Source organism: Anabas testudineus, chromosome 9, assembly GCF_900324465.2.
Source record: "Anabas testudineus chromosome 9, fAnaTes1.2, whole genome shotgun sequence".
Lineage (NCBI taxonomy): Eukaryota > Metazoa > Chordata > Actinopteri > Anabantiformes > Anabantidae > Anabas > Anabas testudineus.
The window spans coordinates 17,536,459-17,559,911 of record NC_046618.1 but is presented as its reverse complement, the minus strand read 5'-3'; the positions used below and the strand labels follow the sequence as shown (position 1 = coordinate 17,559,911).

At 40.6% G+C, this 23,453-nt stretch overlaps 1 protein-coding gene across 4 annotated transcripts; it reads right to left on the bottom strand.

Moving 5' to 3' along the window:
- Nucleotides 1–2,126: 2,126 nt before the first annotated feature.
- Nucleotides 2,127–22,767, bottom strand: nsd3 (nuclear receptor binding SET domain protein 3). Of its 4 annotated transcripts, none has more exons than XM_026343014.1 (25): nt 22,240–22,767; nt 19,665–20,524; nt 18,172–18,420; nt 17,890–18,052; nt 17,620–17,774; nt 16,563–17,186; nt 15,751–15,916; nt 15,559–15,659; nt 15,163–15,208; nt 14,945–15,075; nt 14,596–14,721; nt 14,367–14,493; nt 14,085–14,285; nt 12,439–12,618; nt 11,630–11,776; nt 8,841–8,997; nt 7,858–8,060; nt 7,661–7,773; nt 7,409–7,555; nt 7,165–7,287; nt 6,182–6,298; nt 5,950–6,091; nt 5,721–5,827; nt 5,410–5,614; nt 2,127–5,155 (listed from the first exon to the last, which is right to left on the bottom strand). In XM_026343014.1, the coding sequence occupies exons 2-25, from the start codon at nt 20,478–20,480 to the stop codon at nt 4,884–4,886; spliced, it is 4,818 nt and encodes a 1,605-aa protein (XP_026198799.1). In that variant the 5' UTR covers nt 20,481–20,524; nt 22,240–22,767; the 3' UTR covers nt 2,127–4,883. The 4 variants fall into 4 exon arrangements, with proteins under 4 accessions (XP_026198799.1, XP_026198802.1, XP_026198801.1 ...); XM_026343017.1 differs by having other exon boundaries at nt 11,630–11,653; XM_026343016.1 differs by having other exon boundaries at nt 15,751–15,913.
- Between the last annotated feature and the right edge of the window lie 686 nt (nt 22,768–23,453).

The following is a 23,453-nucleotide window of genomic DNA, read 5'->3' as shown; positions in this document are numbered from 1 at the left end:
CACTTTTTGTTTCTTCTTTTTTTTCATGTGGAACAAATTCATCCAGTTTCTTAAGTTTCACAAAGTGACATGGTTTTAATTCAGGTTATGTTTTATGTCTGACCTTTATGCATTTGTTAATGTCCAGAGACTGTCAAAGGCTTCACATTCCAATTAATTAGTTGATTAATTAATTAAGATTTATATATTTTAGTACAATTGTATTTTTATTGAGGAAATGATTACTTTTCAGCTGGCAACAAGTTATTTAACCATAAGTGATGCAGTGAGTAGCTTCTCATTTCTTAAAAAACCATGTCTGAAGACACATCCTGTGGTCGTGGAAAAGACGTTAATCTGTTTCTAAAAAGATTTTGTTTTCAAACATCTAAGGAAATTGAGGAAACTATTAAACTGTCCAATGGAAGAAGGTCATGTGGTCTAATGAGTCTACATTTAACCTGGTCTAGAGTGATGGGTGAAGTGATGCCCCCATCATGCCTAGTGTCTATCTTACAAGCCTGTGGAGGCAGTGCTATGATTTGGGGTTGATGCATTTGGTCAGGTCCAGGTTCAGCAACATTATGTGTCCAAAGAATGAGGTCAGCTGACAACCTGAATATACTGAACGACCAGGTTATTCCATCAATAGGTTTTTTCTTCCCTGATGTCACGGGTATATTTCAAGATGACAATGACTGGATTCATTGGGCTCAAATTGTGAAAGAGTGGTTCAGGGAGCATGACACAACATTTTCACACATGGATTGACCAGCACAAAAGCCCAATATTTAGAATTTTTGCTGGAATAACATTCAGTAAAAATCAGGCTATTAGAAAAACAAGAAATTGAAGTATTTAAAAAAAAAAAATCACATATAGTGGGGGAATTTCACTGAGACAGAGTACAGCTTTATTAAAGTCAAACTTCAGGCATGTCTGAACTCTTCAAACTGAACTTTAGAATGAAAAAAGGACAGAATCAATATCAAATAAAAAGACAGTCATGTACAAAAAGAGTGTCATCTCAACAGTCACACACATTTAGAAGCAGAATTGTACAGGCAAAAAGAGCACGCCACAGTAACATGATCCTATGCAAGTTCAATGCAAACTATTTACAGGTTCTTCAACAATATGCAGTATGCAGTAACACAGGTTTAACAGTAATCAACATGGTTTTGTGTGTTCATCCACGTTTAATTGAAGCAACACCAAGAGAGATACATATGACCCCAGTTAGAGTTACTGTAAGCAATTTTACTACAAGTAAAAAGAGATGAGTGCTTATGAAGGTGAATTTATTTATTTATTTAAACACTATTTCTCCTCTGACAGCATAATCAGTGAAAACTCAATGACAGTACAAAAACCAAAAAACGTCACAGTGAACTTAAACATACCGTTTGACATACAAGGGGTGGTCAGTTCTACATTTAAGAGTATATAAAATAAAAATGATAGTAAATTTCTGGACACTGGACACCTGGAAAAATCCCCCCCGCACTTGAGAACAAACATGCTGTCTTCAACAAAAATCAGCACTACATTGAGAATAAACCAACAAAACACATACATCAGATAGTCTTTAAGTAAATGAAATAACACACGCTGGGACTCTTCAATTAGGCGTATGTAATACTGCTGCTGGATCAGCTGAGAAGGGCAGACGAAGACAAACGGGCACAAAGTAATCAGGCCATCTGTACGTGCAGAAAAAGAAAAAGAAAGGCTGTTCGGTTTTGCAGAATCTCTGTGCAAACAAAATTAAAACTAGCGCAAAAAAAAACAAGAAAACATTAAAATTAGACATTTAAAGAGCTTAAACCAGTGTCTGATGATGAAAGCATGCACACAAAAAAAAGGCTTTAAGACCAGTTATGTCTTCACAAGTTGTCAGAAATGTTTCTGAAGCCGTAAGCACAACAATCAAGGACGCCATCTGTCTGATAATCACATGTATGAATATTGTGCTTAAAAAAATAAAATCATAGTGAAAATTCAAGTACAGACACCCAAACTGTCTTGAGTACGTAAATTAAATGTGCACTCATGATGCACCTACCTGATAATCAATATTAATAATAAACACTTTGGCAAAACTTGGCTAAATAGCTGAGTTGCCCAAAGGAAATCAGTACATTGTCTTTTTTTTTTTTTTTTTTTCGTGGCAAACAAGAAGAAAAGGTGAATGATCAATGATAACAGAGAAAAAGGTGAGGAAATGGTGAACACAGAAAAGTGAGAACATTTAATTCAGGAAATTTGTCTTTGTTTGAGGTTTTCTGACGTGGACGCCCGGTGCACTGAGGCTCTTCCTATAAAAGATATTTTATGTCTAATCAACTTTAAAACCTTAGTTTTAGTTGGTTTTTTGGAAAAACTCAGAACTATTTATTCTTTGCAGAGTGTTTCATTCCTAAAACGTGTCTATAACATTCTTACTTTTCTGCATTCAATGGCTCTCACTCAAAAAAACTACTGTAGTAAAATCCTCCTTCATGAATGTGATAAAGTTCAGTTTTGTTTTCGGGAGGTGTTGATTCAACTGAACACTTGAGAGGCTGTAGTTTGTGTTGCTGGTTTGCCTTACGAAGAGGTGTTATTCAGCAAATGAGAAACACCTGTGAATGTAACAACGCCACTTAACAGCAGCACAAACTACATCTTCCAAAATGAGCAAATAGCTCAGGTTACGGCTTCTATTTCTACAAAACTGAACATTAAAACTTTCACAAAGACAAGACTTATTTCACACGACTGCATTCGACTTGAAATGAACTGATATCATTTGGAAACATTGGCACCGTTTCAATTTGTGGTTTGACTTTTAACAACATCCACCAAAGGGCAGAAAACACAAGCAAACAGTGATGTAACCAGAGGAGAATCACAAACAAAAAGGCTGAAGGTTACAGAAAAGCTTCCTCCTGTGATGATCACTTGAGTCGAGACAAAAAAACGCTGTGAAATGGAAACTTTACATTCCAATATTGAAGTGCTTCACACTGCTTTTCACACTAATTACAGTGAGTCACGATACAGGTTGATGAGCAGCAGCTGTTATCAAATGTGGAATCATTACACTGAATTTACAAAAGAAAACATAACTGAACATATTCAATGACTAGATACAGATATATTATGTAAAACTCCCCATGTTTTTTAAATAGTCTGTTTCGCTTACACCATTGTGGAGAAGGAGACAAATTACTGCACTGGTGTTTGAAAAAAGAAATTGGTATAAAATGTGGTGCCATAAATACAAAAAGTTTGGATTTGACAGATGAGCAATTAAAAACACTGTACAGAAGTATTTGTACATTATACCAGACTTGACTGTTTTAATATAGCCAGTCTTGAGGATGTTCTTCTGGTGGAAAATGAAGACGTGTCCTCTCGAGGAAGTAGAGGACTTTTTCTGTATGTAGCCGGGCTGGCAGTCACTTCTACTTGTGCCAAAAAACTAAACAAAAATTCAACAGCTTTTAGGCCACTTTCTTCAAAAAACAAAAAAAACACTGCGCCCAGCACTCACCTTGTTTCTGACCGAAAGTAGAAAAAAAAAGAAAAAGAAGTTACAACACAGTTTAAAGTTCGACGTTACTACAAGAAGAAGAGGTATCGATTTCAAAACACTTGTCATATGTTCTTCTAATATACATTTCTGTATACGTATGACGTAGCTAAATTGTTCTAGCAACAAGCCGTGTGAAAGTGCTTTTGAGAAAGGTTTGGCAAAACGAAAGAAAAAAAAAAAGCGGTCACAGTACAGAGTTACTGAAATGGACTGCATCTGGGCAGTAGTTCCTACAGCCAGAATCCAACTTAAGGCTGGTTAACAATACTTTAAGACAGCACCAGTGATCACAAGCTGGGCCCCTCCATCTACAATACAAATAACTGTCTTGTTTCAATAAAAAACTAAAACAAAAAAGCATTTCCTTCCTCCAGGAACAACCAGAGAGGTGGCGCTTTGTCCCTCCTGATCTTTAAGTACTTTACAATATTATGAGCCAATTATGTACACAATGGTGAGTGAGACTGGCAATATGAAAATCACAAGTACTTCTGTAATGTCAAACCATTACACTATATACCATTATATTTCACCTTAATAGGACTATTTTCACAAGGAGGTCTGCGTAATGCTTAACACCTAAACAAACATAATACACCACTCACCGAGATGAAGTGAGTCTGTAAACGTTAACAAACATAGATACTGTATATAATTATATTCATCTATACCCATAAGTATATTAAAAACATGTTTAAGGTTGGAATGTAGTGTTGTCCTGAAAAAAATTGCACAAAATCTGTAATTTCCCCTCCTCCTTTTTCCTCTAAGAAGAAGAAGAGATAAATACAACGACAGATCACGTCGGGAGTGATGGAGAAAGGCTGGCTCGTCTCCGTAAAGCCTTCCTATGTTTGAGATGCTGACCACAGCTTACAGCAGGTAAACATGGAGTGGAGCAGCGTGGTGGCGGAGAGGTTCAGCTTTACAGGTCCTCCTCCTCTCTACCGTTCCCTCCGCCTCGCTCATTGGGTTCTTCAAAGTGCCGGTAACTGACGACGTGACAACACTTATAATTTCCTCCACAGATGTGACAATAAAAAAAGGAAACATAATGAGGTGGTGGTCGGTGCCCTCCGATGGGCACAGGCGAGGTGTAGAGAGCGTTACTGATGGTGTTTTATGGCAACAGAGGAGGGTTACGTCCCCTGCCAACACGGTCAGGTGCTCTGCTGTGTTCAGTGACGTGTCCTGGCTCTGAATAGCAGCCATCGCACTGGTCAAAAAGTACTGTATTCCCTTTTGTAGTGCACTGCTGCAGATCAGACGTGGATCACGGGGGTACATACTTCATAGGGAATGAGGTATTCAGGGTGCTGCAGTGTCACTCCGCTGCCTCCTCGCCCAGCTCGGTCTCCTGCTCCTCTTTGACCCTCACCGGGCTCAGAGAGGAGCGGTGCGGCTGGGTCGAGCTGGATTTGGAGCCCAGGGGACTGAGGGGGTTGTGACTGGAACAACAGAGGCGGCCTTCCAAGGAGGAAGCAGTGAACGCTCCCGCCTCGTGATCGCGGCAGAAAGAGCGAGGGCAGAAGTCACATAGAGATGAGGCTGGAGCGCCACAAACACTGCAGTCATGCCACGGACATTCCCAGCGTCCTGCAGACAACGGAAGAGGTCAGTGAGGAGACAGAAAAATCAGAGCAGTGTACCGTTTGGTTTAGGTGAGGTGAAAATCTCGCAAGGACAAAGACAAAAGTTTCTTAATTTTTTTCATCTATTTTAGTGTATTCAAGACACCTAAATATGGTGCTATAGTAATATGTCAGAGTAATTTAACACGTGTATCGTCTCAGTTATAAAGCATATAAAAACAGGGAATCTCAACAGAACACACATCATTTTGTCATTACCGTATGGCGGCTTGGTTAGGTTGAGACACAGCAGGTGGTATGCTTTTGGACAGTCCTTCCTGTCGCACATCACCAGCTCTCCTCCTTCTCCACAGCAAAAACAAAAGTACTCGTGTGTGTGTTTTCCCTCCGGCCGCAGCTTCCGCTTCTTGGGCTTCAGTTTGGTGTTTCTGGCCTTTTCCTCCTTCTCCATCACCACAGCACTCTGGAGGAAACATCAGAAGACAAAGTTCAAACACAACTTTCTTAAGTGAAGCTTGCTCTCTGGTTGGAGAACTGGATTCATCATGATTAGAGGTAAATGTTCTCACTGTTGGCTGCACCCCGAGGAATCCAGAGCAGTTGTCTGATCCACAGTGACAGGACGTTCTCCTGTTGCCCACACAGTGGAGATTGTAATTGAACGTCAGCTCAGTACCTGCACCAGGGACACATCAAATTAATCTTATAGATTGCTCTCGCTGCTTGTACCACATATGCAGATATGTAACAGAATACGCTATATGTAAACATGCGTGTCCAGTTTCTACGTGGACTCACCGGCTTCAATATCACAGAGAGCAAAGAGTCCAATGCGAACGTCTCCGTTTACAGTCCACTTCTGGGTTTCACAGTTCGGGCTGCAGCTGTGGTTCATAAAGCGAGAAGAGTTTCCTTTTGGGCCGGCGTCTATCACACGATCCTACGAGCAAACGTTAAGAGTTTTCAAAATGCTCCATGGTGTCTCCTTGAAGCAATTTTTCACTGTTTATCAGTGTCGCTTCAGCGTTACCTTGGTGAGGGTGAGCATGTAGAAGTTGGTCATGTGATTTTCATGGGCACGTTTGATTCGCTGCTGGCACTCCTCAGAGTCTATCACCTCTCCCACGTACTCCTTCACAAAGTCACCCTAGACAAAACAAACATATTTTACATTGTTTTAAGCATCACTCAGGAACCAATAATTAAAAAAAAAAAAGATTTGGGGATTTTATGTAATTAAACAACAAGAATAAGAGATGACAAATGACAGAGAAAAAAATCTAATAGAAATAAATCAAGGCACTTTATCTACACTTTATCTAGGCATTTATCTACATAATCTTCCTTCTTGTGACATTTAAAGCTTATATATGAAATTGTAAATATCATGACTGCATGTTTTTACTTTTTTACACACCGTACTTATTTTTTCCTTTCTTCTCTATGATCACTTTTAAGTTCCAATGACATATTTTTGTTCTTTTTTTAATATTACAAGAAAACTCAACTTTCAACAAGTTATTATAAACAATATACCAGCCAAGTTTGGATTCTTGTCAACTGTCCACAATGTATTTTTATTTATATTATATTATTACATATTTCCATGCAAACCATCCTATTTTTCCATCGCACTGAAGTTAATCACATGTTGAGTAGTCTACAGTTCCTTTTTTCTTTTAGTTACTGCTCGAGGTTTCTTCTGTTAAAGGGTTTTTTTCCTCTCCACTGTCACCTAGTTCTTAGTAAAGGGGGATTTGTTGGGTTTTTCCCTCTATAATTCTGTACAGCATTGAACCTAGATGATATTTGTTGTGCTTTGGTACTATCTAAATAAAACTAAATTGAACAGACTTCTGTCCTTGGTAACATCTGGGTTAAAACAGTTTTTTAGAGCTGTTTTACCTAGTTGGTGGTGCTCTAAAAGTGCTCCTGGTTTAGCAAAATATTGTATTTTATAGTCAAACCATTCACTGAATTAGAATCAGATTAACATTAAAGTACAACACTCACCTTCTTGAGAGCCTGGTTGGTCCTGAGGCCCCAGCCACGGCCCTCTGTCTTTATCACCTCTGTCTCTGCATATAGCCGCTTGGTGAAACACTGGTTCTCACACCTGTCTCCGGCAGGACAGACCTGACCAAAGCAACATTATTACTGTAAATGCTAAGAGGTTCAGAGATATAGCTTCTCATAATTGTCTCTTTGATAACTGAGATAAATAGCAAAACAGGAAATGACAAATTTAAGCACAAACCTGTGGATGACACTCGTACTGCAACATGCGGTTGAGACACTGGGAGTCGATGCTGCAAGGATGTTCATCTGTTGGTTTGCAGTTGCATCGTGGGATTTCTGACAGGTCAGCTACGTGCATCTGCACTTTCCCCACTGGCTTGTTGGACTGCCACATGAAATGACACCACACAATAAGTGAAAACATTGAGGACTGAATGCATAAACAAACCGATGTTGGGTTATTTGTCTTGAGATCTTGAAATGGCTTCACCTTAATGAATTTGTAGGGCGGAGGTTTGCGAGAGTTGCGTTCCTGCTCTAAAGCCTCCCTGCTTTCCCTCTGTGCCTTAAGCTCCTGAAACCGCCGGGCTGCTTCTTCCAGGGCTAAAACACACAAACATCACAGAAATTCATTACTCCTGCAGTTTCACAGAAAGAAACCACAACAAATGCTCTAAAAGAAATTACCTTTCTTGAAAGTTTTGTTGATGTTGATCTGACCCGTCACAAAGTTCTTGTCATTCTCCACATAGGGGAAGACACGGCCCTGGTTTATCCAGTAGTAGTCATGGGAGCCAAAGAAGAAAACAGGGAAGTCTCCAATATCGTGGCGAAGGCTCTGAATGTTTGATGGCACCAAGCGAGGGTTGCAGATCTCCGCTGGCCACCACCTGCAAAGGAACAGGACAGGGATATTTTTCAATGAGTAGAAGGGGTAGAAATAAAAAGACAAGAGACATTTGAGCATTTACTTCTTATAAAATAACAACTCAACATGATACATTTTTCTTAAACATAAATGTTTTCTGTGTCCGCATTGCTACATTTTAATCTAGCACCATGGCAAATATTAAAGAGCATGTCTCACTGTCAGTAAAACCTCACTGCTACACCCTGCACAACACTTCCTCTACAACATCACATCCTGTTTCAGTGTGAGCTGCAAAGCAAATGTGTTGCACTTAACTTCAAGGATAAGCCTGGGGATATTCTAGGGTTTCTTTCTTTGAAAAACACCAAAACCAACAATATGGCAGTTGTTTTTAACCACAAGCCATAGAAAAATCTCTTAAAGGGCCACAAGCATTTAGTTCCACCTAGTTCTAAAAAAGCTAAATTATTTCCTTAAACTCTGGTTGGTTTAAACTGGAGTTTTAGGAACATGAATAAATAGTTTAGATTAATCCACACTTGGTGCCTCAGAAAATATTGTGTATGTGTATATGGGTAGGAATGACTGAAAAATACTCATGTTCATGAGATGACACTGATGACAGTGGACGTCTACAGAGGAATAAGCAATATCAGAATCTGTCTATGCTGGTGAAATCTGTTCAATTCATTATCTGGCAGCACATTTTTTGATAAGAAAAGTACAGAATATCATCAGACTTGTCCTTTAAATGTAACCGTTGTACAACCCTCGGCAGTTTGTGATCAGCTCTCTGTACCTGTAGTTGCCCAGTTTGACCCAGACAATTTGCTTGTAGTGAGGTTTCTTCCCTGCCCTGCAATCGCTGCAGGACCACGCGCCCTCTGGCATCTCCATCTCCAGACACTCCGGGTGGAAGGACGCTGGGCATGAGTCGCAGCACAGCAACTTGCCTCCTACATTTGTATGAATGTACACATGTATATGTGTATGTGTGTGTGTGTGTGTGCATGCGTTGTGGGGAATGGGTATGCAAAGAGAGGAGGAGTGTATGGTTAGGTGATGCACCTTAAAACCTGGACAAACTCTGAATCTCATTTGCAGACAAGCAAATGTAAAAATACTAAACTAAAACTGGAAAGAAAACTTTACAAATACAGCATCAGACCAAGGTCTTTCACCGTTTTGAGTGACATGAAAATCGTGTCCTTGTAGGTTAAAGTATCTCAAGCTACAAGAAAAACCTCAGGCTCTATTCTGAAATTAAAAACTAAGGGTACGAGCTTTTTGGTGTAGTGGGAGCTCCTGTGCAGTAAAAGGACAAAGCTGCATGGGATTCTCAGGTCTGTTACAAATTCTACAGCATGAGTTACAGCATGTCTGGCAATAAGATTCAGAGCACTGTACCAAGACCAGTCTATGGGAAACACATGCGGCAGCACAGGAATAAAAATCAGCCAGCCAGTTAACAATGAATCAGGGTTATACTCAAACAACAAATTATCAGCAAAAAGCAGGCATGCAGTCCTGCCAGTGAAGCAAATTTTTCCCATCACACATATCACATCCTGCACAGACCAGCTTGCATGGAATCATTTTTTAATGGTACTGCAATTTGCAAAATATTCTTTTCCCTTTAATGAAATTATGTATTAACTGTTCATTAATTGCACAAATTTAGTCATAATTTGTATTATATTCCATCCAAGGCAGGTCAAAGCTCGAGAAAAAAAGGCGAACAACATATTTAATCTTTCAGTGACAAATAAAACTTAGTTACAGTCAGCATAAAACAGGTGAGGCTGAACAAGGCCTTGCAAATGAAAAGCAAGCCCTGAGTGCTGTAGCAGAGAAGCAGTACACCTCCAGCAGCAAGAAACTCCACAACTCACAGACACAACCTTAACTAATCCAAAGCATCCTGCATGAGGGCAACATACAGTAGTTTAATTACTGGGTATTTAATGACTAATTACATTTTCCCAGCAGATGAGCAGTGTTAACAGAAACTTAAATATTTGATTTATGTCATCCATAACAACTTAATTACACAGATATACACCCAGATATTTACTTACAATGGGCCTCTTGCAAGAACTGAAAGACTGAGTTCAACAAATTTGTGCTTAATTGGCACAAACAAGTCAACTAAAATGTATTTTAATAACAATTATAATCATAATTAATAATAATCGAGTTTTTTTTTGTATAGTTTACAAAATCTGCTGCTGCACTTGTCAGTATAACATTACCTGCTGAATATTATCCTTCTCTACAACGCTATGTACCCATGACTCATGGTTAGTGAGTCATGGACCACTTTGCGTCAGCAAAATATTTAGCATCTAACTTCATGTCCACTTTGTGAATTTTGAGGTTCACTTGCAATGCTATGTGACATTCAGCACCAACGGAGACCGTAGTTATATGACCACCTCTTGTCATGTGACCCAAGGCCTGTATTTCGATGATGTGATGACACCTGTGAAGAAGACCATCACTGCTGGAAGTTTCAAGAATAGCTGCGTTTGTGAACCTTCAGCTTGTAATTTTTAGTAGTCTGATCATTACGTCGACAGCCATATTATTACTGTTTATGTCTTTGCATTTCTCAATATCTTGAAGGAATGTATGTCAGAAGAAACTGCCTTACACAGTGATTTGGGGGCATCACTTATGATCATGATGATGCAATGTGAAAACATGTGACATTCATTATGTTGAATGTCCACAGCAAACATTTGAACTTGTCACAGCAGGAAGCACAGGTTAATAATCACATTATTAATGGCTCTGTTCCATTCATGGTTGCCAGTAATTAGTCACACCAAAAACAATACATGAAATAAGACACATTAGCTTCCTTTGATGTGCTTTCTTCAATTCGATTGAACTTTAACCTGCAAAACGTTGAAGCTCTCCAATGTAGAATCAGTTTGACCTCTTATTATTTCAATAATGTTAGTTTCTATTCGGGTTCTGTAACTGTAGGCAAAATAAATATATACAAGCAGCAAAAGGAGAGATGCTGTAGGGAGTAATGATTAATAATAAAACAGTTTGATAGGCTGCTATTTTTACAACCCTACCCATGCTATTTGCTGTATCATCCTGCTTTTGGGCACACCATGTGAGTAAACAGAACTCACCATGAGGATGTTTGGCATCGTCTGACAGTGAGCAAACTTTGTAAAAGATCAGGATCCTGAAAGCTTAATTAAATTGACAAAATTGTCATTTACACCTTTGCTTTTCCTGCTGCAACATGTAAAATGTCTGTGACAAAAGAGGGTCTATAACAAGTCCAGTTTGGTAAATCAAACTTCTCATATGCCCACAAAAAAAAGACAAGTGTGGGATGAATACGAAAAAAGTTCTTGCATGAGGTCCACTGTTATTTGTTAATATGTTAGGGAACTTTGCGCCACTCTGCATTAAAATTAACTGTGAGTTTAACCAGTTAATTCACTTTGCACCTCAAGACTTTGAAATGAAAGACGCATACAGAAGGGAAACCAGAGTGGGAGCAGGCACAACACAAACACAGACCAGTGGGACAAAGGAGAAAGAGAAAAACTGTTCAGTTACCTTTCCCAACATTCTTTTTGGTAGCTGACGAAGGAGAGGGAATCATAGGTAATTTCAACTCAGCACGATTTGACTCAGTCAGAAGGTAGTGGGACTTATAGGCATATGAACTTAATATGGTGTCAGTAAGGTCTTGCACTAACAGCCCTACACAAGACACACAGGAAGAGACGGGGGTGAGCCGCAGTCAAACTCGAAATTACCCAAAATTCACAAAAAGAGAAAGAACAAACACACACACACACGCACAGTCACGCACATGCACACACACAGTTAACACTAGAAAGAAACATGTAAAAGAAAGTTTGTCCAAACATAAAGAGGCGAAACAGTGCACTCAACTTATTGACTGATGAATGAAAATCTAAACTAAAGGGGTTAAAAGTTTTTAAAAAGAGTAAATCCTGTGTTTTCCCATTCATCACCATCAAGGACAAATGGATTCTTTAAAGAGGAGTGCAGTGTAACAACCTGGATCATTCATAGAATTAGTATTGTGATGGAAAAAACAAACATTAAATTTCACAGCACTGCTATTCATGAACAACAATGCCAAACAACATGTAATGAAACATGTAATCAAATATAAAATATCTATAACAACTGTCTTTAAGGGTTAATTTTTTGTTGATGCACCAGTGTCAAGTGCAAGTAAGAAGCGATGTGTTTGCTCTGCTATCTGATCTCAGTGGTAAATAGTGATAAAATGATCAAATGTGCTCAAATTAGACATTAGAAGCTCCATCTGTTTATGTTTACATCTGTAGAAGAGGAAGGCTGTTAACGTGTACAGTTGAGCCAGAACTTACCTCTGGCACATAGGAAGCACCAGCCCACATTAACAGGGGACGTGAGAAGGCCGTTTCTCTTGGCGCTGCCGTGGTTGCTGCAGATCATGATGTGATGGGTGAGGACGACGCTGCCCGCCGCCACGCAGCTGTCTCCTGTGTGATAGGCTAACGGACAGCGGATACACCGCATCAGACGACCTGGATGACAGGAAGAAGACAGTGAGGAAACTCCAGTTCAGTGGTCACTTTTCAACAGGAACCTAGTTAAGGTGAACTGCTCATTCAATCACACAAGTTGTGTGGAGCTGTGAAAAGATTTACTTTACTTCACTGCAGTTTTTACAATTAATTGGGTCACATTCCTTTATGGGTTCCAGTTGTAATTAAAGGAAATCAGAAGGAAAGATATGACCACTTGGCAATTTGTGATGGCTAAGACAAAAAGAGCTGCTGTTATAAAATGTATTTTTCCAAAGCACTTGCGTTTTTAAAACAAAAATACAAAATGTGGTTCAATATTGACTTTTCTAAACTTGATTGACTATTGGACCAGTGGTTCACAACAGAGGTATCCAAAGCGTCCAAAAGAATAAATATGAACAGCAGAGAAAGAAAAATCAATGTTACACAAACATACAGTTTATTTATCGTTCCTCAACTTTCAGACTTTTGTGCTAAATATCGGATCATTTTTTTAGGGCCCCAGACGTTTTTTTAAATAAAACCATGTGAAAAGCTTGGAGAGGAAACGCCTCACAGGAAATGAATCTGCTAATTAGAAAGAGACATGAGGGAAGGCGTTATGAAAGTGAACTACTGCAAACACAATTTCTAAATTGCATAGTTGTGATCGTCACATACTGGGATGCATCTGTAGCACTTAAAGAGTCAGACACACACGGCATTAATTCCAGCTGATTCATTTATAAACAACATACCTAAACTGTATCTCTTGGTGTTTTATGTCTTTTCTTAAGGTTGGATATTTATAACAGGATAATATAGCATAATCATTGTCATCACATTTGAAGAAACATGGCAATTACTTAATCGTCCTCCAGTAATCTGTAGCTTCCAGGTGTGAGACACCACAAACCAAACTAACATTTTAGTTTGAAGCTGAATTGAATGTTAATAGCATATCACCAAATATTCTGCAGGACAGAAGCACAAGATTTCATTCAAGGTGAACTTGTCAGCTCTATTTCCGTCTAATATCATCTAATTTCTCTTTAGAAACTCCCTTGACTAGTCAAAGATGGCAGCGCTCTATCAGGCTGTGAACAATGTCATCAAGTTTCAGGTTCTGCTTTTAGGAAAGATGATGTAATGTCTACTCTGCAAAAAAAGACTTTTTGAATTTGTTTTTGCCATTGTTCGATTGCTCACTTGTTGCCAGAAGGATTGATCACATGTCATGACATGTCACCTCCAACAACAAGTGCACTCTTTTTGTTTTGACCAGCCTAGTTTTGTTATTGTTGTGGTTTGGTCTGACTTTGTATGTTTTGTGTTAAAGGAGAGGATACATTTTTCTATGCAAGTTGAAAATGTTACGGTTTGTAACCTTGATTTACTAATAAAGACAATAAAAATAGTTGTTTTTGTGATGCTAAATGTAACTTCTGATTTTCAGAAATTTAGAGAAGCCGGACCTGTTTTACCTTTACTGGCACGTTGCAGGTCTCTTTCCAAGCAGCAGGTAGAGCAGCTGTGTTGAGGGCAGCTGAAACCTCCACCCGTATTGCTGGTGGTGCCTGGGAGTTTGCGAACACAGTCCTCGTGGTAGTAACAACCACATCCTGACACGGAGCAGCGAGTCACCTCACGTCCCGCTGTTTTACAGCTAAAACAAGGATGATTGCCTGGAAAAAGAACAGTCTAATAAAAAGCCAAACACAGCAGCAGTGATGGAGGAGACAGTTGATTTGCTCTGATTCACTCACCATTTTTACATTCCACGCAGGTGAATCTGCCTTCAGGTAGGGACGTCAGACCAAGACACTCCAGGTGAAACTGTCTGTTGCAGTCCCCTTCACACACGACCAAACCCTCTCCATACACCTCGCAGATCTACACACAAATGCAGCGACGCAAGGAGGAAGACAATCAGAACATCATATAACTCAGAGCAAAGAACCATACTATAGATCAACCATTAGCAGCAGCTCCGACCTGGCAGACAGTGTCCCCCTTGCCAGTGCTGCTGTCCTGACGGGACAAACCAGAGTCCACAGACTGAGTATCTGAAGCGTCTGCATCTGCAGCTGCCGGACTGTCAAGACTTTTCCCAAATAAACCCTGTGAGATAAAGAATTTAAAATGGGCAGATTAATTCTGTGTTGATTCATCTGACTGTTTCAGCTTGAGTTGTAATGTTGAAAATGTAAAAATAAAACGTTAAACACACATGTTGATATGCAGGGAAGACACACTGTGTCTGTATTGTGACCTTTGCCACAAAATGTTTGCTCTTTACAGTCTATTCTGTGTGCTATACAGTATATTTCTGATTTTGGTCTACCTGTGGGTCATTGAGGCCTCTAGAGTCAGAATCAGAAGTGTCTCTGTATTGAGAAGATGCCATCTCCACATCTGTTGATGCTCTGCTTCGCTTCTTCAGGGGCTTACAGGCATCTGAGATCTCACTGGCACCTATAGAGTCACATAAGAAAAGTTCAACTTTGAGAAAAAGAAGCAGTTCCACACACAGACAGGAGACATGAAAGAAAGTTCGTCTACCTTTCTGAGAACCTGTCCTCAGTGTTGTCTCAGGAGCCATTTCAGCCTGCGAAGAGATTAACAAGTAGGTTTAGGTTATTGTGGTGGCCTATTTGAGTCCAGTAGAAGCAGGTTAGTTTGATCCCTTGTTCATTTTCTCTACGTCCCTGAATGGCACCATCGGGTGATCCTGCCTCAACTTTGTTGCAATGTAAGACCATGTTAGATACAGCACATCTGAGTTCATGTTCCTAATGAAAGAAGTGAATAGTGATTCTAATAGAAACTGAGATGTAGAAGAAATGATGGCATCTGATAATCCTAACACACGAGTCTGCTACTCCACTCCAAGTTTGCAGATTGTATTTTGTTGTCTCACAAGTAGCTGAAACATTATTTGGGAATACTGACTAATACCTGTTCCTTTTTGGTTTTCTTCTTAGGGACGGGATCTGTGCCTCTCTCTGACTCAGACCTGCTCCTCACTGACCGTCGCTGCAGTTTCCTTTCTTGAGAACCTGAAAACACAAAAGTATCAAGTTGAATATCCACGTCACAGATAAAAAACAAACAAACAAAAAAAACCCTGCATGTCTGTGTTTCTCCAACCTTGTGGACTACTGTGCTGTGATCCAGGAGACGATGCCTGTTGTATTCCTCCCTCCTCGCTTCTTCGACTGGCAGGAGAGCCTCTCCTCTCCTCCCCATCTTCCTCCCCATCATCCCCATCATCATCCTCCTCTGGACTGGGCTCGGGTTTAGCTCTGCTGTCCTGCTAAAAACACCATCATCTGAATAACGCCTAACAGAATAACTAATGTATATTGTAGATATGTAATGAAAACGTGAGCTTTAGAATCCTCTCTATGTATAAACATGACACTAAAACATGATCAGATTTGGACACACATCCTAAAATTTGAAACCAAAATGCACACCATTGCTGTTCAGTGTTTTTGTGGACTCATGAACATTGATATTAGCCACTGCAACAGAGGCCTTTAGTTTCCTAGATGTTACTTTGGGGTTCCTTGTGATCTCCTGTACTATTAAACACCTTGCTCTTGATGTGATCATTGTTGGTTGACTACTCCTGTAGAGGGTAGCACTGGTGTAAAGTGTTCTCCATTTGTACATGATCTTACTGATAATCCACTGGTGGAGCTCCAGCTCTTCAGAAACTCTTTTGTAACCCTTTCCATCCTGGTGGCATTTTTTGAGCCATGACACTCCACACACCTGTTTGTTATCCCATTGATTGAAACACCTGATTTCCAGTTCAAAGAAACTGAACTGAGAAACTTCACATACTTGCATAATAGATTAATAATTTATTGTGTAATCAGATCATATACTAGATCATATTTATGCAAAAAAAGAGTTAATTATAACGCACAAATATTTGCCCAAGTTGCACCAACCTCAGGTGAGCAGTATCCCAGGTCGGGCTGCCTGGCCTCTCTCTCCACCCTCTCCTCCTTCTCTTCTTCGTTGTCTTTTTTTGGAGACTGAGCTGTTTTTTTCTGCAGGAGAGGCCAGTCACACTTGGTGATCTCCACATTTAGCCTCTTCATGGTGATAGAGAGAGGCAGCAGCTTTCTGGCAGCTGCAGTTTTCCATGCCCTGACTGGTGGTGGGGAGTCCTGCCTTGCATCACAACCAGTGTTAATGTTCGGGGAGCTGGTCTTATGCTGGTCCCCCCTCTGGTTCTTCTCTTCATTTGAGGCCTGGGAGTTCATCTTATCGTCTGTGTTTGAAACACTACACTGTCGGCGTGGCAGCTGCCTTCGCGGAGGCTGCTCTCTGTCTGGTGACTTCACTTCTGTGTCTTCCTTTTTACTGATCGAGCCACTGGAGCGTCGAGTTCGTTTCTCTGGTCTGATATTGGGCTTCTTGCTGGGCGGTGCTTCGTTAGGGTCTGGGTCAACGTAGATGAAGGTGTAGTTGTCGATCCGCTCCTGCCGTGTCATCAGGAAGGCGTCTTCAGCGTGACCCACACCTACCTCCCACTGAGTACGCTCCCGCTGAGGGATAGGCTTCAGAAGCTGGAGATGAAAACAAAAAAATTTGTCAAATGGTTAAATTTAAAATCTAATACTAATCTAAGAACCTGTCTGAATGTAAACTATTATAACACTATATTTAAAATAAAGCATCAATAAATAATTTTTTTTAAGTAAAAACTGAAACAACAAGCCATAATATTCTAATTAATTTGACTGCATTAAAGGAATTATTCATTATGTTACACTTTGTGTAAATATAAACCAAAGGGAAGAGCAACTTATGCTACTCTTGAATACCAGCATCAGTCTCAGTCCAGTATCAATAAGGTTCTATTTATACAAATTCTGAAATATTTCTTACCTCCTTTACCTGCTTCTACCTTACCTGATTCTTAAATCAATAATAAACTAAAGTAAGTATCTCTGCTTTTGGATCTGCCTGACAAAATTTCTTAGATGCATGTGGACGTACTTTGTGTCTCTCTACAGGGTTCGTGGTCTTGCGCAGAGTCTCAGACTGAAGGTCATCAAACTGTTTCTTCCCTTGGTACATGACTATCCTCTTCTCGTGGATCCACGCTCGTTCAGCGACGCTGCCAAAGAACTGGACGTGATACTCCCTGTGACCTGCACAGCAACAGAGAAAGTCAGGAAACCAGGCTGTGCTGTTTATGTCTCCACACGATCCAACAATAGTGAGAGGAGAAATCTGTTGACTGAGTGATGCACAGGATTCCTTTACCTCTGGTGTTGATGCGAGTGTGGACCTTCATCTGTGGGTCAGAGGAGACCATGCAGGGCCACCAGGGGTAGGTGCCCACCTTGGACCACACCAGATCTCCAATCACAAACTCCTTGCAGAAGCCCGTCTCTTGGATCACTGATGGATGATGGACCTTCGGAACCTAAACATTAACAAGAATGAGTCATGGGTTTGCTTTTAGAAGCCAAATCATTTTGGGTTGTTTACAAGAGAAATCAATCAAGAAATCAAGGAATAGAGAGTAAACACTTGAGCTCTTGCCTTTGGCGTCTTTGGTTCAGTTTTGATAACAGTCTTCTGAAGCTGCTCCATCTGGGCTGGGGATGTTGCTCTCAGCTGGGGCTGGATGTGGGTGTCTTCTGTCTGGTCCGTGGTACCTGCCTGTGTTTGGCTTTGGTCCAGGCTCTGTTCCTGGACCTGCATCTGCAGCCTTGTGCTCTTTTTCCTTTTCTCCTTCTTTCTCTCATGTCTGCGCTGCATCTGAGCAGCCTCCTTCTTCTGAGACTCCTTCTGAAGATTAGAAAATAGAAAAAGGAAACCAATGGAGATGGAACAACTTAAGTCAACAAGGACATGGATGTCTCTATGTCTTCTGAAATTAAGACTTCCTCAAATCCATGATGATGATTAAAAGTAAACCAAGATCCCCACGTTGTCAATATAAATTACATGTATGTAAAATTGAATGATGAATTAATGATGAAACAATTTTTCAAGGACAATGCAACAAATTGCTTGTTCCATGTGCAAAGTTATTCTGCTTCTCACAGTCTGAGCTAATAGTGAACTGAACATATTCGAGTTATGAACCAATGTGAACATACTACACAAACTTGAATTAATAAAATATTTACATGAGGACATTGTTCAGGTTATGCACTTTTCTCCTTTTAATTTATGTACAGTATATTAAGTTTGACTGTAGTAATGATCAACTTTAGGTAGTTTTGTTTTTGTTTTGTTGATTTACAGAGAGCAATAAAAACATGCAAATAAGTAAGTAAAGTCTTTAAATCATGTACACATTGAGATTAATATTACACTAATATCCTAAAAACATGCATGCAGGGAAAAAAGGTATATGTATTGATGAAGATTGAAAAATGTGGGTAAAAATTTAGTAAGTAGGCCTTAAGTTAAGAATTTTTGTCAAGAATTAAGAATACTTCCCAATCAAGAGGATTAAAACAGAGCCGTTCAATTATGTTCATAACAATTTATCTGCTGATAATTTCAACTGTTTACTTAGAATATGGTATTAAATAGTATTAAATGTTGTGCCAACATCCCTGAACCACATCTCACATTTTTTCTTTTTAAATTACATTGAAATAATCCTGTCATTTAAGAAACCTGAGCTGGTAAATTTATTTTTTGTTTTCCACTTATTATGCATCTAATAATTTCACCTTTAACATTACATATCATGTTGTCTTCAGTGATGTGTGCAAACTTGTGTGTGTGTGTGTGTACATGCATATATTACATTGTGTGGACATCCTGTACTGTAGTTTATTACCATCATTGTGAGGATATGTCGACTGGTGCTCACTTGATTTAGGTTTAGGTTTAGGTAGACGTTGGGGTTACACATTTAGTGGGCTAGGGAATGCATTGTGTTCAGTCACAACAACGCTTTGGGCTTATGGTCTAATAATGAAGTGGTTAGATAATCTGCAAGTGCTTATGGAGATTTTATATTTTCAGTTTATTCTTCCTCATCCATGCACCATGGTAAGGGATATGGACATTACCTGCAGTTCCTGCAGCAGGTCTCCACACAGCGCAGATTCAAACAGCTCTTTTCCATTCTGATATGTCTTTATGATCTTCAGCTTGATCTCTGGAGAGCTGGTTTTCTTCAGCACCCCACCAGGGGTGATGGACGGGGCGTGAGAGGGTTGAGAAGATTGGGTACTATCCACAAGGGAGGGTGGAGGACTGGACGAAGGTAGGTGTAATGGTGGTGGAGGGGGAAGTGTATGTGTCATGATGTGAGGCGTCTGAGGCAGGTGGTGCTGGGAGGGCAACGGTGGCGGTGGAGGACTCTGTGGGTGCGGGTGGCTTAGTATATGAGGTGTGTTTGAGTGAAAGTGGTGTGCGTGGTGGTGGTGATGAGGGTGATGATGATGATGGTGGTGCAGGTGTGGGTGATGTGTGGGCAGGGGTGGAGACACAGGAGATAAAGGTCTCTCCTGGAGACCTGGGCCTCTCAGGACCGTCCCCTCTCCCGGCATGAGGCCGTGCTCTCCATAGCTGCGTATAGCCCCGTAGCCGTTAGCCGAGCCGTTGGGGAACTGCGAGTACATGGAAAACTTGGCCTGCGGCTCATACATGCCCAGACCGGGTGGGAAGCCGTTGGAGACCTGCTGCATGTCCTCCGAGGCTGACGGCGGGTAGGAGAACTCTGCATCCAGGGAAGCATCGTAGGAGGGACCGCCATCCTCACCCGGGTCACTGCCGGTGTCGCAGGTGCCTTCCTGTCTGATGTTGGCGGAGTCAATGAGCTGAGGGGGTTGCTGAATTGTATTTCCCATGATCCCTTGCATGAAAGAGAAGGAGAAATCCATTGTTGGGCTCCTGCATCCTTAACTGTCTTTTTCTTTGACTGGACCTGTTGAGAGAAATATGCCATTAGAAGAAAAACAAAAACTGCCTTCAAGACTAATTCATTCATCCTCTAGGAATCTCTGAGAAATTAATAACATGAACCACCAGCACATCATATATATCGAAACTGCTCACTGCACTGACTGTTTTTAGGTGCCTATAGACCCCCCCAGTCCTGATGTAGCCATCAGTAACAGTGCATACAGCAGACTAAACATCAGCCTCATCATATTTTTACCAGTGATCCTTTTCTGGGATACCACCCTGCACCTGGTTTGCTGTGTGTCTGTGTCTTTTAGGTGATTAACTTAAACATACTGTAATCTTAAATGTATAAATATGCATATATGTTAACATGACCACATTTTCATTAAAAACAACTTACGTTTTGGTGGAGCATGTCTGCAAACACACAGCATGTGGGACAAACAGTGGGCCTTCAGAGCCCCTCACTTTAGTCTCGATTACACACCACGCAGATACTAAACATATTAAGCACCATCCTGAGATTATACACAGTATTTAAAATAATATATAACCTCACCTCCTTATCAATTATAGAGCTGAAATGATTAGTAGATTAACTATCACTCAGTAGTATTTCAACCACAGCTGTTTCTGGTTTCATCCTCCTATATGTAAACAGACGTGGACCTGAATGGTCAAACTTTTTTTCCAAATCTCAAGCACAAAAATCACTATTAAAATCACTGTACGCTTTCAAAGCACAAAACAAATTGCAGACAGGTTGTGGGTATGACTGAGATGTTGTGACACGACATTAACCATCTAACATACAGCATTAGATCATTTTGTATTCATTTCATCAACACAAACAAACACATGGTAGCCTGCTACCACAAACAAAACAAAGAGCAGCTACCGATGGACGCTTCGTCCTCTTATATTTGACAGTTTCTGATATGTGCGATGGTTATTTAACCAGGTTAGAAGTGTTCACATGGCTCACAGTAAACTAATTACTGTAGTGATAGTGGTTCACTGTGTGAACAGAGCCAGGCTGCCCAGCACAGGGTAAAGGTGGATAACGGTGATGTAAACATCCATAAGGTGTCAACTAACGGTCACTAGCCACTTATATCAACTTGTGGTGTTGTCTTTAGGCTTTTACGTGGCGTTATGAACATTAATATCCGATTATAGCTGTGTGGTTATATTACAAAACGACTGCGCAGACAGAAATGTTTCACTGAATGATCATATAGCTTCCTGCGATGTTAGCCTAAAGCTACCTGGCATCAAATGGTTTGTGTTGAGAAGATGTGAGGGGTTTTAAACGTTGTTTAACAAACATTAAACTGCATACACGTGTGTATGTATCTTTCGGCACACATGGGTAGCCCTTTCCAGTTATCGTTTGTCCATATGGGTTAACCTCACATGGATGAAGATGAAAGGGAAAGCTAATGTTGGCTAGGCTAACGTTCCTGTGCCAACATGGCTGCCTTTGCCCCTTTAAATCAAATTGTCTGGCGTGATTATACCTCCATCGCTGGCGGTTTCGGGGGTAAATGTGCTTGAAAAATAAGCTTAAAAACGACCCGAAATCGATCGGTGAGGGATAACAACACGCATCGACAGCGGCGGCGGCGGCAGCCATGGCAAACATCGCTAAAGAGGAGAGCAAAGGAGCGGCACAGATTTTGATACCGAGTCGAGAGATGCAGGGAAATTAAAAAAACAAAACAATGTCAGTACCTTCAGCGTGTCCCATTATAAACACATACACCAGCCAGCAGCGTTTCCTCGTTTAATCTATAGGAACGGAAAAAAAATCAAAAAAATAATCCTGTAATATTGATAAAGCGCAGGCCTTTCCTTTTCGTTTTAACGCAATTCTCCACAGAGAAGAGGAGGGGGTGTTACGCTATCTGCTCGCTACCCAATCCCAGTGCTCGGCTCTTCCTCAATGTAGGGACCCGAGCTCTCAGTGAAAAACCCCTCTCACAGCCAGATGTGTTCAGTTCTCGGCCCCCTTCTGTGCCCAAGCTTCTTCATAATAATCTCTAGCTCCCTCTTCCTCCGGTTTAACAAAAGCGCCCTGCTTCTAGTCCCGGGCCTGGTCGGTTTCTGCAGCTCAGCGCCGAATCGCACAGGTCCAGACCGGAGGGGTCAGCAGGAGCACTCCTGTTGGGATGTGTAGTCCAGCCCCGCACAGCAGCATGCACTTTAACACGAAAAGAATATTTAATAAACAGAGCCTCAAATGTAGCAGCCAGCATTAAATGTCACGCCTACACTAAAATGAAAGAGGAAATTCATGTGTCAGGTTACATCTGAGGGGGAGGAAATGGAGAAGAGTAAAAAATAAAAAATAAAAAATTGCAAAGATCTTTTTTAATAGTGTCACTGTGAGACTGCATGATTGTGAACAGTGTTAAATAATTGTTTTGATATTTCACTCTAAGCACGACGATGCAGATGCTGTGGTTCCGTTTGCAGCGCAGACTGTGATTGGCTTTTATAACCTCCGCTCATCTGAGAGGGGAGGAACCGGACAGACGTCCCACTCTGTCTGTATTTTCAACTACAGTTAATGTTGTGATCCACAAGCTGTGAGCTAAGTTTTGGGAATTATTGTTGCAGAAGCCCACTGAGACCCTATTTAGGAGTTGACCACCTATACACTTATAGAAAATAAGACAAAATAATAAAAAAAAAAGTTTACTCCTGTACTATGCAGCTTGAATTCTACCTCCCACTATCACCACTGTTTAACTCATTTACATAAAGAGGACACACTTACTCAGTTTGCTTTTGTTTTGCTAAGTGCTAGTGTATCAGTCAGACTCTGCACTTACTTAGCTGATATTTCCTCCTTTTCCTTTTAACTACATTATTTGTGTAAACCGTGACACAGACTGAATGCAATTGTGTCTCCAGCTGGTTTCGATGGGCTAATCTGCAGCCTA